The sequence below is a fragment of the Nymphaea colorata genome, unplaced genomic scaffold, assembly GCF_008831285.2.
Source record: "Nymphaea colorata isolate Beijing-Zhang1983 unplaced genomic scaffold, ASM883128v2 scaffold0153, whole genome shotgun sequence".
NCBI classification, from domain to species: domain Eukaryota; kingdom Viridiplantae; phylum Streptophyta; class Magnoliopsida; order Nymphaeales; family Nymphaeaceae; genus Nymphaea; species Nymphaea colorata.
In genome coordinates this window covers 27501-39883 of record NW_022204659.1, presented here as the reverse complement: position 1 = coordinate 39883, position 12383 = coordinate 27501, and the positions used below count along the sequence as shown (strand labels likewise).

The 12383-nt window shown below is 39.6% G+C and overlaps 2 protein-coding genes and 5 non-coding genes across 7 annotated transcripts in view; 4 read left to right on the top strand and 3 right to left on the bottom strand.

The window, feature by feature from the left end:
- Positions 1-475: 475 nt before the first annotated feature.
- On the bottom strand, positions 476-548 carry TRNAF-GAA (transfer RNA phenylalanine (anticodon GAA)). Its single transcript has one exon. It is a non-coding gene; the product is annotated as a tRNA-Phe (tRNA).
- A 1447-nt stretch (positions 549-1995) lies between these two features.
- LOC126409387 (photosystem I P700 chlorophyll a apoprotein A1) lies at positions 1996-9198 on the top strand. The gene has a single exon (XM_050075404.1). The coding sequence runs from the start codon at positions 6946-6948 to the stop codon at positions 9196-9198; it is 2253 nt and encodes a 750-aa protein (XP_049931361.1). The 5' UTR covers positions 1996-6945.
- TRNAT-UGU (transfer RNA threonine (anticodon UGU)) lies at positions 2017-2089 on the top strand. The gene has a single exon. It is a non-coding gene; the product is annotated as a tRNA-Thr (tRNA).
- Positions 3367-3453, bottom strand: TRNAS-GGA (transfer RNA serine (anticodon GGA)). Its single transcript has one exon. It is a non-coding gene; the product is annotated as a tRNA-Ser (tRNA).
- Positions 9199-9223: 25 nt separating the features above from the next.
- On the top strand, positions 9224-12199 carry LOC126409388 (photosystem I P700 chlorophyll a apoprotein A2). The gene has a single exon (XM_050075405.1). It carries the CDS (start codon positions 9224-9226, stop codon positions 11426-11428), a length of 2205 nt encoding a protein of 734 aa, XP_049931362.1. The 3' UTR covers positions 11429-12199.
- On the top strand, positions 12097-12170 carry TRNAM-CAU (transfer RNA methionine (anticodon CAU)). Its single transcript has one exon. It is a non-coding gene; the product is annotated as a tRNA-Met (tRNA).
- Positions 12200-12341: 142 nt separating the features above from the next.
- TRNAG-GCC (transfer RNA glycine (anticodon GCC)) overlaps positions 12342-12383 on the bottom strand; it is a 71-nt gene continuing 29 nt past the window's right edge. The window contains exon 1 of the tRNA in view: positions 12342-12383. This exon is cut by the window's right edge and continues 29 nt beyond it. This is a non-coding gene — a tRNA (tRNA-Gly).

The following is a 12383-nucleotide window of genomic DNA, read 5'->3' as shown; positions in this document are numbered from 1 at the left end:
ATGCAAAGTATCATATCCATTGGGGGATGGGCGGAGCCAATAGGATGAATCAAAAGATACATCATGAACTATGTACCGCGCCCATCACTTAGATGGGCCCCGGAAAGCAAAAAATGTGGGAAGGGCGAAAAAAATGGGAAAATTAAGAAATGAAAAGGGATCAGATTGGATTTGTACTGGATCGGAAATGATCTTTTCTATTCCTACCCCTCAACCCTCTGAACAGACGAGACTTCTGTGTCTTTCAGACAACTTCGGATATGTATGGAGTATTAACATGAGCCAAAGGAAGGATAGTAGGGACAAACAAAAAAGAAGAAGGAATATATTCCTTTGCCGATCCACAAGGGTCGGGATGTATGTTGTAGATACCTCGATGAATAACTACTAGACTATGAATGTAACGAATATGTATTGTATCCCGATCCATATTCATTTTCTCTTTGTATATATACATTTCGATACATTAACCATATGCCAGGAACCAGATTTGAACTGGTGACACGAGGATTTTCAGTCCTCTGCTCTACCAGCTGAGCTATCCCGACCGTCCTCTATACATTATCCTACTGGAGGACATGTATCTGTGTCAATTAATTTAAAGGTACTAAAGAAACATTACAAGTCCTGGGATTTCTTTTTCTTTGGATTTTTTTTAAACCTTTATTTGTAAGGGATATGAACTATGAATGATTCAATAATGGGATTCCTTGTATATCCTTGTATACAAATAATACATATACATATGTTATGGTTATGTTCGTTTGGACATATACTGCATTTAGCTGCTGAAGCAAGAGAGAAACTGCTAGGATCCGTTTGTCAAAGAGTCGAGCGAATGAATATCATATATAATTTTGACCCGCTTCTAATTTGGAAGCGCTGGCGAAAAAAGAGGATAAATGTTTAGGTCGTAAACTAGGCATTTCTTGGGGACTTGGGGATAGAGGGACTCGAACCCTCACGATTTCTAAAGTCGACGGATTTTCCTCCTACTACAAACAAATTGCATTGTTGTCAGCATTGACAGGTAGAATGGGACTCTATCTTTATTCTCGTTCGATCAGTCATTTCTCTCCCAGCCTTATACTCTGGAGTGAATGATTTTATCACTGAATATTTTATTTTTCTTTCAAATTGGAATCGATTCAGAACACAAGAGTTATGAACTAATTATTAATATATTTCATATATATTAATATATATAAATAAGAAAATAAAAAAAATAAGGATTCGGGTTGTGATTAATCGTTTGATATTTCAGTTGATATTTCAGTACATAGGATCATCCCCTCAGAGTTCCGATGGATAGATTCTTCTACCAACCCCTCAACCCCATTCGTTGGAACAGCTTCCATTGAGTCTCTGCACCTATCCTTTTTTGATTCTCGCTTTCTAGGAAAGGAACCCTTGTTTTCTGTAAACAGGATTTGGCTCAGGATTGCCCATTTTTAATTCCAGGGTTTCTCTGAATTTGGAAGTTACCACTTAGTAGGTTTCCATACCAAGGCTCAATTCAATCAAGTCCGTAGCGTCTACCAATTTCGCCATATCCCCTTTCTTTCTTTTGAGGCCGGGACCCTATTGTGATTCCATTCCCCTCTTTCCTTTCTGTTAGAACCATTCAATTCATTAAATACCGATCCGATATCGGAAAAAATCCTATTTTTAACCCTTTCAGCTCTACCAGACCAGTGTTTGGTTCAATCAGAACCAGAAATGATTCTATCATTGATGTATCCGCAATTCAATATGGATAGCTATATCCCACATATATCTGCCTCTCCTCCGCGCATTTTCCCTGCTCGATATGAAATAGTGGAACGGTCAATATTCTTCTTCTTTTTCCTATCTTTACGAATAAAATCAGAGGAGTGCATAATCTCATTATGATCCAGATTGCATTCTTAGGCTAGATCCGTTATAACTAAATAGACTAGCTTAGCTATAATAAGCTAAGATCACAGCAGCTTACTGAACTAACTCACTATTTTATTTTTATGTTATGTGAGTTGAGCCCGCTTAGCTCAGAGGTTAGAGCATCGCATTTGTAATGCGATGGTCATCGGTTCGACTCCGATAGCCGGCTTTTTCCTATCGATTTTTTATCCATGATTGATAATGTCTCCTTGAGATAAAGGAATAGTGAAAAGACTCTTCCCTTTTTTCTTCCAAATCTCGGGTTCCCGATCTATTATGTCTATGTCGCAGGAACTTACATTCCAATTCAATTATGAGTAAAAAACTTATTGGAGCAGTTGTATCTCTATAGAACAAATCGTGGGATACTTACTTACCATGTATACATATATACAAAATAATACGGGTATTGATACAATTCATCTAATTTCTCTTTTTAGCATTAGCACTTCAGTGGGTTTCGCTTTGTTTATCGTTTAGTTCAGTCTTAAGGTTTATCCTATTCTTTAAAATAAGGAGTCTTTATGTCTCGTTACCGAGGACCTCGTTTTAAAAAAATACGCCGTCTGGGGGCTTTGCCGGGACTAACTAGTAAAAAACCTAGGTCCGCAAGTGATCTTAGAAACCAATCCCGCTCCGGGAAAAGATCTCAATATCGTATTCGTTTAGAAGAAAAACAGAAATTGCGTTTTCATTATGGTCTGACGGAGCGACAACTACTTCGATATGTTCGTATCGCTGGAAAAGCAAACGGTTCGACGGGTCAAGTTTTACTGCAACTACTTGAGATGCGTTTGGATAACATTCTTTTTCGATTGGGTATGGCTTCAACTATTCCTGGAGCCAGGCAATTAGTTAACCATGGACATATTTTAGTTAATGGTCGTCTAGTGGATATACCAAGTTATCGCTGCAAACCCCGAGATATTATTACTACGAAGGATAAACAAAGATCCAGAGCTTTGATTCAAAATCATATGGATTCATCCTCCAACGCGGAATTGCCAAAACATTTGACTCTGCACTCATTGCAATATAAAGGGGTAGTCAATCAAATAATAGATAGTAAATGGGTCGGTTTGAAAGTCAATGAATTGCTAATCGTAGAATATTATTCCCGACAAACTTGAACCTAAAATACCCAGCAAAGGTTAGGACAATTTTGTCCCTTTTTTCGCTGAAAGAAGTAGAGGGATTTGATACGGATTTTGATCCCATTCACGTATCGCAAATGGATCAGCAGTGATATTTTCATTCACTGTCCGCTCTTTTCTTCCCCCTCTTTTTGTTCTTTTCCTTTTACGTATCACAGCACAGTAATTAGGAATAGAAAAAAATCTCTATAAAGAAAGAAAAGAAGGGTCTTTCTCTTCTCTTAGAATAACGGTATCAATTGGTATTTGATACATTGTGTGGTTGGTAACGTTGGTGAATTAGATGAGGATACGGAAAGAGAGGGATTCGAACCCTCGGTAAACAAAAGCCTACATAGCATTTCCAATGCTACGCCTTGAACCACTCGGCCATCTCTCCTACATAACCTTATCTTATTAATTATGACCCAGAAACCAAGTGAATAGCGAGTCACTCATATTATTTAGTACAGGTACGACCGATCCATTATCATATCAAACTTTTTGTCAAGGAACGATCTTCCTTCAAGTTTCGAGGGATAAAAAAGAAAAACGTATTCATCCTTGTCAAGACGACGGACGCTCCCATCTTATTGATATTTGATTTCTACCGGATTAAACCAACGGGTTGGAATGAATCAACCGATGGATCCTTTCCAGTTTCATTTCAGATTTTTCAAAAATAATCCCTCCCATGAGCTATGGATCTATTACAAATTGATGAATCATCCCATGGATTTTCATTCTATAATCTTATGGTGTCTACACGCTATGCACACAAAATGGATAGTTATCCTTACCCCATTTTTATCATGGAATGCTTATTCCATTTTTTTATTATCATAATGAAATCCAATTTTGGTTAGGTTATGATAGGATAGGTTATTGTTTATTATATTAGTATTAGAATCTGTAGAAAAAATTCCTTGATTCTTGCATTTCAATGAAATAGCTAATAGTCTCATTGGTATACTACTAAATTGGAATCGAAAATCCAACCGTATTCAAATAGTTCCTTATTGATCCCTTCCCAAAAGTACTGAGTAAAAGATCCACATTTTTTGATTTTATAATTAGTTTAATTAGTTATTAGTCTTTTTTTTTTATGTCATTTCGTATCGTACAATTCCTTTGTTGTGGGATCATTTACCCGCGAGGGGTAATGAGAAGAATTATAAAATGGATTGCAAACTATGCCTAGATCTCGGATAAATGGAAATTTTATTGATAAAACCTCTTCAATTGTAGCCAATATCTTATTACGAATAATTCCGACAACTTCGGGAGAAAAAGAGGCATTTACCTATTACAGAGATGGTGCGATTTGATTCCTTTTTTCTTACTTACCACTCTATTTCATTTATTCTTATTCTTACAAAAAGAGACACGATTCGGTATGGAAAGAAAAAGATTGGTAAAAACCTACGCTTGGTGAAGGTGAAGTTTGGAGATAGAGCAATCCCTTCTGTCGTGTATCCTCGATTGATGCAACCTCAGATGCTTCAATTGTCGATTCTAGTATTGAGCGAAAGGTTACACCTATAGGTTCTGTATTGCATGTCAATTCTACTGTAATAGTGCCAATAGGTGGCATAGGGGAAGAAGCACTACACCTAGGAATCAACAAAACGAAAACTTTGTTATATAATTCCCCCTTCTTCTTATCGGGATCGGGACTACCAAGAATGGTTAGGACAACAAACATCCATCTCGTTCGTACTTTGGATACCCGTATAACCATCAAAGATCGTTGAAGTGACTAATTCCTGGAAATAGGGGGCGTTAAGAACAAAGAAATTGCTGGAGTTACCATTTTTCTCTAAGAAAGACCAACATGTTTGGTATTAAGTAAGAAAAGACCTCTTGCAGGAAGGCTGGCTAGAGATTTCTTGTAAAAACACTAGCCCCTGTCAGTTCATAAGGAAAATATTTAAATCTTTTTGGTTTTGGTTTGATTCCATGGATTATTTCCCTTAATATTATATTATGCGCAGAAGGGAGGAGCCGTATGAGATGGAAATCTCACGTACGGTTCTGGAACGGAGATTCTTGGAATGAACGACCGTAACGGATGTCAGCTCAATCTGAAGGAAATTATGCGGAAGCTTTACAGAATTATTATGAAGCTATGCGACCAGAAATTGATCCCTACGATCGAAGTTATATACTCTATAATATAGGCCTTATACACACAAGTAACGGAGAACATACGAAGGCTTTGGAATATTATTTCCGAGCACTAGAACGAAATCCATTCTTACCACAAGCTTCTAATAATATGGCCGTGATCTGCCATTACGTGCGACTATCTCTACTATAGAAATAGAAAGAAGGAAAGAAAGATCAAATCCGCTAGTATTAAAACCTCCTATTGCTAGTACTAGGAAATCTAAGGAGAAACAAAAAAAATAGGCTTTCTACATATCCATTGTCCAAAGGGGAACGATTTTTAGAAGCTGTAGCAAAAAAACAGACTTCATAGAAGCCGATATATGAAGAACTAAGTATAGCCCTTATACTAGATTCTATGGATAAAGGATCTAATTGATAAAAGAAGCACCGTAAAGATCAATTATTGAGGTTTTTGGCCGATACAATAAGACCTGCTTACTTATGTATGTCATAATATGACATAAAAGTTAGGAATCAACTTATGTAATAGGGTTGATCCACTAAGGTATTGAGCAGCGGTGTAGTATCAGATCCCAAGGAGAGTAAGTCCTTTTTTCTTATCGAAGAAAGTCTTTTTCAAAGATTCTATATGAATTTCTAGACGAAACCGAGATAGTTAACTTTCAGAAAACTCTAATGATAGAGGGAGATATCTATGCTTCATTCTTCTGAGAGTGGGAGAAGAGATAAAACTGATTATTGATCCAAATCGGAGTTTGAAACTCATGTAATTAACTTAACCTCTTCAGGTTATTTGATTTGGCTAATCCAAGAAGGGATAGATCTCCGATAAATCTCATTCAGCTAGATACGGTAGATTAAGAAAGATGTAACGCCAAAAAAGAGTTGACTGCTGAGCCGTATGAGGCAGGAAACTCTCAAGTACGGTTCTAAGGGAAGGAATTGACCTACCTATTCCGACCGGGGAGAAGAGGCCATTCGACAGGGAGATTCAGAAATTGCGGAGGCTTGGTTCGATCAAGCTGCTGAGTATTGGAAACAAGCCATAGCGCTTACTCCAGGTAATTATATTGAAGCACAGAATTGGTTGAAGATCACAGGGCGGTTCGAATAAGAACACTTTCTTTTTGAATTGAATTCACTTAAATTGTTTGTTGGATCCATCAAATAGATTGTTGCCCCGGGGGAATCGATAGAGGAATTTCATTATATCCCTTCTAAGATCGTTCTTTTTATTTCATTTGGTACCTTATAGGGGTAGACGATATATGCATATGGCACAGAATCTCTTCCTTTCTCTTAGCGATTGCTAACTAATCAAAAAGACGTCTAAAATCGATATCGGGATATTTCTTATCTTAGTCATTAGTAATGACTAATGAGAGATCTTGTGATTTGTAATGGCGTAATACGTTGCATGTAACGTAGTATACAAGTAGACCCATCTAGGCACTCATACATCGAAATATGAGTAGACTAGGTTGGGCCAAAAAGTTGTTTTTGGCTCGCGTCGGGAAGGGATTTACAAAAAAACGGTCCGTTGAGCACCTCATAGATATGTCATAATAGATCCGAACACTTGCCCCGGATAGACTTCCATATCATAATTGCTCATAATTGCTCTAGTGAATAACTAAGGAAAATTGTGGGGGATAGAAAGGAACTAATCAGAAATATATATTTCTCAGAGGTTCACTAATTACTTTACTTTTTGTTGGCGGGTCTCTTCGTATGTGTTGTCCGGAAAGAGGAGGACTCAATGATTATTCGTTCGCCGGAACCAGAAGTGAAGATTTTGGTGGATAGGGATCCCATAAAAACTTCATTCGAGGAATGGGCCAGACCCGGCCATTTCTCAAGGACAATAGCTAAGGGCCCTGATACTACCACTTGGATCTGGAACCTACATGCTGATGCTCACGATTTCGATAGCCATACCAATGATTTGGAGGAGATCTCCCGAAAAGTATTTAGTGCTCATTTCGGTCAACTATCCATCATCTTTCTTTGGTTGAGTGGCATGTATTTCCATGGAGCCCGTTTTTCCAATTATGAAGCGTGGCTGAGCGACCCTACTCACATCGGACCCAGTGCCCAGGTGGTTTGGCCGATAGTGGGTCAAGAAATATTGAATGGCGATGTAGGCGGAGGTTTCCGAGGAATACAAATAACCTCTGGATTTTTTCAGATTTGGCGAGCGTCGGGAATAACTAGTGAATTACAACTTTATTGTACTGCAATTGGAGCATTGATCTTTGCAGCGTTAATGCTTTTTGCCGGTTGGTTCCATTATCACAAAGCTGCTCCAAAATTGGCTTGGTTCCAAGATGTAGAATCCATGTTGAACCACCACTTAGCAGGGTTACTAGGACTTGGGTCTCTTTCTTGGGCAGGGCATCAAGTACATGTATCTTTACCTATTAACCAATTTCTGAACGCTGGGGTGGATCCTAAGGAAATACCACTTCCTCATGAATTTATCTTGAATCGGGATCTTTTGGCTCAACTTTATCCCAGTTTTGCAGAGGGAGCAACCCCGTTTTTCACCCTGAATTGGTCAAAATACGCGGAATTTCTTACTTTTCGTGGAGGGTTAGATCCAGTAACAGGAGGTCTATGGCTAACCGATATTGCACACCATCATTTGGCTATTGCAATTCTTTTCCTGATAGCTGGTCACATGTATAAGACCAACTGGGGCATTGGTCATGACCTGAAAGATATTTTAGAGGCTCATAAGGGTCCGTTTACAGGTGAGGGTCATAAGGGCCTCTATGAGATCCTAACAACGTCATGGCATGCTCAATTAGCTCTGAATTTAGCTATGTTAGGTTCTTTAACCATTGTAGTAGCCCACCATATGTACTCTATGCCCCCTTATCCATACCTAGCTACTGATTATGGTACACAACTTTCGTTGTTCACGCATCACATGTGGATCGGTGGATTTCTCATAGTTGGTGCTGCTGCACATGCAGCAATTTTTATGGTAAGAGACTATGATCCAACTACTCGATACAACGATCTATTAGATCGTGTCCTTAGGCACCGAGATGCAATCATATCACATCTTAACTGGGTGTGTATATTTCTAGGCTTTCACAGTTTTGGCTTGTATATTCATAATGATACTATGAGCGCTTTGGGGCGTCCCCAAGATATGTTTTCAGATACCGCTATACAATTACAACCTATCTTTGCTCAATGGATACAAAACACTCATGCTTTAGCACCTAGCGCAACAGCTCCTGGTGCAACAGCGGGCACCAGCTTGACTTGGGGGGGTGGTGATTTAGTAGCAGTAGGCGGCAAAGTAGCTTTGTTACCTATTCCACTGGGAACCGCAGATTTTTTGGTACATCACATTCATGCATTTACGATCCATGTAACTGTATTGATACTACTGAAAGGTGTTCTATTTGCCCGCAGTTCTCGTTTGATACCTGATAAAGCAAATCTTGGTTTTCGTTTCCCTTGTGACGGACCCGGAAGAGGGGGAACATGCCAAGTCTCCGCCTGGGATCATGTCTTCCTAGGTCTATTCTGGATGTACAATGCGATTTCGGTAGTAATTTTCCATTTCAGCTGGAAGATGCAGTCAGATGTTTGGGGTAGTATAAGTGATCAAGGGGTGGTAACTCATATCACGGGGGGAAACTTTGCACAGAGTTCCATTACAATTAATGGGTGGCTAAGAGATTTTTTATGGGCACAGTCCTCCCAAGTAATCCAGTCTTATGGCTCTTCATTATCCGCCTATGGTCTTTTCTTCTTAGGTGCTCATTTTGTCTGGGCCTTCAGTTTAATGTTTCTATTTAGCGGTCGTGGTTATTGGCAAGAACTCATTGAATCCATCGTCTGGGCTCATAACAAATTAAAAGTTGCTCCTGCTACTCAGCCTAGAGCCTTGAGCATTATACAAGGACGCGCTGTAGGAGTAACCCATTACCTTCTGGGTGGAATTGCCACAACATGGGCATTCTTCTTAGCAAGAATTATTTCAGTAGGATAATGGCTAGGAGGATTTGAAAGGCATTATGGCATTAAGATTTCCAAGGTTTAGCCAAGGCTTAGCTCAGGACCCCACTACTCGTCGTATTTGGTTTGGTATTGCTACCGCACATGACTTCGAGAGTCATGATGATATCACCGAGGAACGTCTTTATCAGAATATTTTTGCTTCTCACTTCGGGCAGTTAGCAATAATCTTTCTGTGGACTTCCGGCAATCTGTTTCATGTGGCTTGGCAAGGAAATTTTGAGTCATGGGTACAGGACCCCTTACATGTAAGACCCATTGCTCATACTATTTGGGATCCTCATTTTGGTCAACCGGCTGTAGAAGCTTTTACTCGAGGGGGTGCTCTTGGCCCAGTGAATATTGCTTATTCCGGTGTTTATCAATGGTGGTATACAATCGGCTTGCGCACCAACGAAGATCTTTATACTGGAGCTCTTTTTCTATTATTTATTTCTGCCATATCTTTAGTAGCGGGTTGGTTACATCTACAACCCAAATGGAAGCCAAGCGTTTCGTGGTTCAAAAATGCCGAATCTCGTCTCAATCATCATTTGTCAGGGCTCTTCGGAGTAAGCTCCTTGGCTTGGGCAGGACATTTAGTTCATGTTGCTATTCCCGGGTCAAGGGGTGAATATGTCAGATGGAATAATTTCTTAGATGTATTACCATATCCCCAAGGATTGGGGCCACTTTTTACAGGTCAGTGGAATCTTTATGCCCAAAACCCCGATTCCAGTAGTCATTTATTCGGTACCTCCCAAGGAGCGGGAACTGCCATTCTAACCCTTCTCGGGGGATTCCATCCGCAAACTCAAAGTTTATGGCTGACCGATATTGCCCATCATCATTTAGCTATTGCATTCATTTTTCTCGTTGCTGGTCATATGTATAGAACTAACTTCGGGATTGGGCACAGTATAAAAGATCTTCTAGAGGCGCATATTCCTCCGGGGGGTCGATTGGGGCGCGGGCATAAAGGCCTTTATGACACAATCAATAATTCGATTCATTTTCAATTAGGTCTTGCTCTAGCCTCTTTGGGGGTTATTACTTCCTTGGTAGCTCAACACATGTACTCTTTACCTGCTTATGCATTTATAGCACAAGACTTTACTACTCAAGCTGCGTTATATACTCATCACCAATACATCGCAGGGTTCATCATGACAGGAGCCTTTGCTCATGGAGCTATATTCTTCATTAGGGATTACAACCCGCAGCAGAATGAGGATAATGTATTGGCAAGAATGTTAGACCATAAAGAAGCTATCATATCTCATTTAAGTTGGGCTAGCTTGTTCCTGGGGTTCCATACCTTGGGACTCTATGTTCATAATGACGTCATGCTTGCTTTTGGTACTCCAGAAAAACAAATCTTGATCGAACCCATATTTGCCCAATGGATACAGTCCGCTCATGGTAAGACTTCATATGGGTTTGATGTACTCTTATCTTCAACGAATGGCCCAGCATTTAATGCAGGTCAAAGCTTATGGTTACCTGGATGGTTGAATGCTATTAATGAAAATCGTAATTCACTATTCTTAACAATAGGGCCGGGGGACTTCTTGGTACATCATGCTATTGCTCTAGGTTTGCATACAACTACATTGATCTTAGTAAAAGGTGCTTTAGATGCACGTGGTTCCAAGTTAATGCCAGATAAAAAGGATTTCGGGTATAGTTTCCCCTGCGATGGTCCAGGACGAGGTGGTACTTGTGATATTTCGGCTTGGGATGCATTTTATTTGGCAGTTTTCTGGATGTTAAATACCATTGGATGGGTTACCTTCTATTGGCATTGGAAGCATATCACATTATGGCAGGGTAATGTTTCGCAATTTAATGAATCTTCCACTTATTTGATGGGATGGTTAAGAGATTATCTATGGTTAAACTCTTCACAACTTATCAACGGATATAATCCTTTTGGTATGAATAGTTTATCCGTCTGGGCGTGGATGTTCTTATTTGGGCATCTTGTTTGGGCTACTGGATTCATGTTCTTAATTTCCTGGCGTGGATATTGGCAGGAATTGATTGAAACTTTAGCATGGGCTCATGAACGCACACCTTTGGCTAATTTGATTCGCTGGAGGGATAAACCGGTGGCTCTTTCCATTGTACAAGCAAGACTGGTTGGCTTAGCTCACTTTTCTGTAGGTTATATATTTACCTACGCAGCTTTCTTGATTGCTTCTACATCAGGCAAATTTGGTTAAGTTGATTATTTATTTTCAAAAGGAAGGCGCGATATCAAAAAAAATCTCATTTTTTATTTCGATGGAGAGGGGGCGCGCCTTCTTATATTTATACATCTAGGATCCGATCTGTATTGTGTATCATTGGTAATAATAGGAACTACACCATTATGGCAAGGAAAAGTTTGATTCAGAGGGAGAAGAAGAGGCAGAAATTAGAAGAGAAATATCATTTGATTCGTCGATCCTCAAAAAAGAAATAAGCAAAGTTTCATCGTTGGACGAGAAATGGGAAATTCATGTAAAATTGCAATCCCCACCACGTAATAGTGCACCTATACGTCTTCATCGACGCTGTTTTTTGACCGGAAGACCCAGAGCTAACTATCGAGACTTTGGGCTATCCGGACACGTACTCCGCGAAATGGTTCATGCATGTTTGTTGCCGGGGGCAACAAGATCAAGTTGGTAGGGATAAAAAGATCCCTTCCAAGTCCTATTTCTATTCATTTCTATTAGAGGAGCCCCCTTTACCATTCTGTACGAATAGGCTATACTATTCATATCAATCTGGTATAGGGGCACCCTTTACCATTCTGTACGAATAGGCTATACTATTCATATCAATCTGGTATAGGGGCACCTCTAATCCCTATTCGTTCATTAGTCATTAGTTCCGAGTTCGTCAGCGCGGGGTAGAGCAGTTTGGTAGCTCGCAAGGCTCATAACCTTGAGGTCACGGGTTCAAATCCTGTCTCCGCAACATATTTTTTTCTTTGTATTTGTCAAAATTTATATCTATTTATTTGAAGTCTGATTCTTTCACCTTAATGAACTGGGAGTCTGAGTAAAAGAAAATACAACCACTACACTATAGTAGGTATATAAACTATACCGGATAATTTCTCATCTCATATTACATTACTCCACCATGGGCGGATAGCGGGAATCGAACCCGCATCTTCTCCTTGGCAAA